The 2,705-nt window shown below is 48.9% G+C and overlaps 1 protein-coding gene across 1 annotated transcript in view; it reads right to left on the reverse strand.

The window, feature by feature from the left end:
* Nucleotides 1-2,460, reverse strand: part of LOC106821419 (sodium- and chloride-dependent glycine transporter 1-like) — a 45,609-nt gene extending 43,149 nt beyond the window's left edge. The window contains exon 1 of the mRNA XM_014826207.1: nucleotides 1,918-2,460. Within this exon, the coding sequence (XP_014681693.1) occupies nucleotides 1,918-1,983 (66 nt within the window). The 5' untranslated portion in view covers nucleotides 1,984-2,460. The remainder of the gene's footprint in view (nucleotides 1-1,917) is intronic.
* Between the last annotated feature and the right edge of the window lie 245 nt (nucleotides 2,461-2,705).

Raw genomic sequence — 2,705 nt, forward strand, 5'->3', positions numbered from 1 at the left:
CGCACACACGTCGCACACACGCGCTCACGCACACATGTCGCACACACGCGCGCGTCACGCACCCACGTCGCACACACGCGCTCACGCACACACGCCGCACACACGCGCTCACGCACACACGTCGCACACACGCGCTCACGCACACATGTCGCACACACGCGCGCGTCACGCACCCACGTCGCACACACGCGCTCACGCACACACGCCGCACACACGCGCTCACGCACACACGTCGCACACACGCGCTCACGCACACACGCGCTCACGCACACACGCGCTCACACACACACGTCGCACACACGTGCTCACGCACACACGCACACACGCACACACGTCGCACATACGCGCTCACGCACACACGTCACACACATGCGCTCACGCACACACGCGCTCACGCACACACGTCGCACACACGCGCTCACGTACACACGTCGCACACACTCGCTCACGCACACACGTCGCACATACGCGCTCACGCACACACGTCACACACATGCGCTCACGCACACACGCGCTCACGCACCCACGTCGCACACACGTCGCACATACGCGCTCACGCACACACGTCACACACATGCGCTCACGCACACACGCACCCACGTCGCACACACGCGCTCACGCACACACGCGCTCACGCACACACGATAAAAAAATCGTGAGCCCCTTAGGTCTTTGCCCCCACCCAATCCAAAATTGCTTCCGGCGCGCCTGGTCACGCCATCATGAGGTTATGTGCTCACTGTGATGTAACTGTGGCAATTCGCTATCGTAAGCTGTCACACCCACAATGTCATGCCATAGCACCGATCCACGCCGTTCACGTACATGACACATCGCAGTACGTGTAACGCCTGTTAAGCACGCACAGCCCGTGGTAACGACATGCTGTCTGTCACTGTCAGTATGACAATGACTCACGAACATTGCAAGATAAACGACGAAGCAGAGGACACGAACTCTCCGATTCACACGGAACATAGACGTGTCATTACTGCATGCTGGTGCAGTCACCGCAGTCGGAGATTACCAAACGTGTAACCTGCTTTATTCCCCATGCCAGCTATAATAATGTGTACCAGAGCAATTTTTCTATATTATACTCGTTGTTACCTCCGCCAAGGGGTTGGCAGGAGGTTATGTTTTCACCCGCGTGTGTTTGTTCGGCGTGTGTTTGTTGGTTTGTGGGTTTGTGTACAGCCTAACTGAAAAAGTTATAGACGGATTGTCATAAATTTTTTAGGATAGGTCAGAAATGGGCTAACTTAGAATTTATGAGATTTTGGTGGTGATCCGAATCCAATTAATTTATTAATTAACTAATTAATTAATAAAATTTTCAGGATAGGTCAGAAATTGGGTAACTTAGAATTGATTACATTTTGGTGCTGATCCGGATGCAATTAATTAATTAATAAAAATTTTTCACAGAGCTGCCTTGGCGGAGGTCTGCGCTCTCCGAGTGCTCTAGTTTTGCATATATTGGTTGTAGCACCTCAGTTGGCTAACAGCATACCTCACTTTAAATCAAGCGAGAGATTATTAATTGTAAAGTAACTTTTGGAAACAGGCGGTTGATTAGAGAAATATTTCTCTGAAAGTGAAAGTATGCTGTTATAGGACCTAAAATGCAGCTTTTACACACACAAGGACGCACGCATGCACACGTGCGCACATGCACACACGCACGCACACACACGTATATATTTGATATTCCCCCTAACCCGAGTCTGTGACACGAATCCCACGAACAATATATTTGGCGTAGTGAAATATTCACAAGCTATGGCAACTCTCTGCATGCACAACTGTAAAATATGTTACTTAATGAATAACTCATCATCAACCCAATCACAGCAATAAACACATACGTTTCGCTCTGCGTGGCGTTTATGAAATCATATTGTGGAGATAACTCACCCGAATGTTAGGAGGGATGGCCGACAGCACTACTGGATATCCATTCGCCGTTTGCACGTTACTCATTATGGAATCCTAATAAACATTCGTAATTGCATTAATCAATTGAACTTGCTCTCAGTCCACACAAGTCTACAATGCGGGTAACCATGCGCTACGTAGGAATGTATATGTCCACTCTGCAGAAGTCGCGCCATAAAATGAGCGGTGATAAAGACCGTACTGCCTGTCAGCGTCACACACGCACACACCAGGGACTGCAGTGAAACACCGTCTCGCCTCTTCCTGGTTAAAGAAAACGTGTCGCGTTGTTCGACCGTTCACGAGAGCGCGTTGATGTAGTATAGTGTCTAGGTCAGCATTAATCACATTAATTATGCACGCATTTCTAACACGACACGGATTGATATCTGAACACGCAGGCCGTAACAATGCAATGATCCACGTCAGCGTAATACTGTAGTCTGTAGGAGTTGTCACCTAATGACTGTAGGAGTAGTTGTGTGCATATCCATGATTGACACGCTTGACTTATACTGCTCTACATCACACCAGGCTAACACCACGAGTAAACAATGCGCATGGCCAACCAAAACCTGGCCCTGAGCCAAAAGCTATTTACAGCCATTTTACAGCAATTCCTGTTCACAAGCAGAGCAGAGCCAGTGCAGTTTTCACTGGCTAGTCCCCCCCCCCTCTCTCTCTCTCCATCACCTTCACTAAAAACTTGCTTACTGAGTTATACGTGCTCAGAAGAAATTAGCAGCATATCATATATATATATACAT

The sequence above is a fragment of the Priapulus caudatus genome, unplaced genomic scaffold, assembly GCF_000485595.1.
Source record: "Priapulus caudatus unplaced genomic scaffold, Priapulus_caudatus-5.0.1 Scaffold72, whole genome shotgun sequence".
NCBI lineage: Eukaryota > Metazoa > Priapulida > Priapulimorpha > Priapulimorphida > Priapulidae > Priapulus > Priapulus caudatus.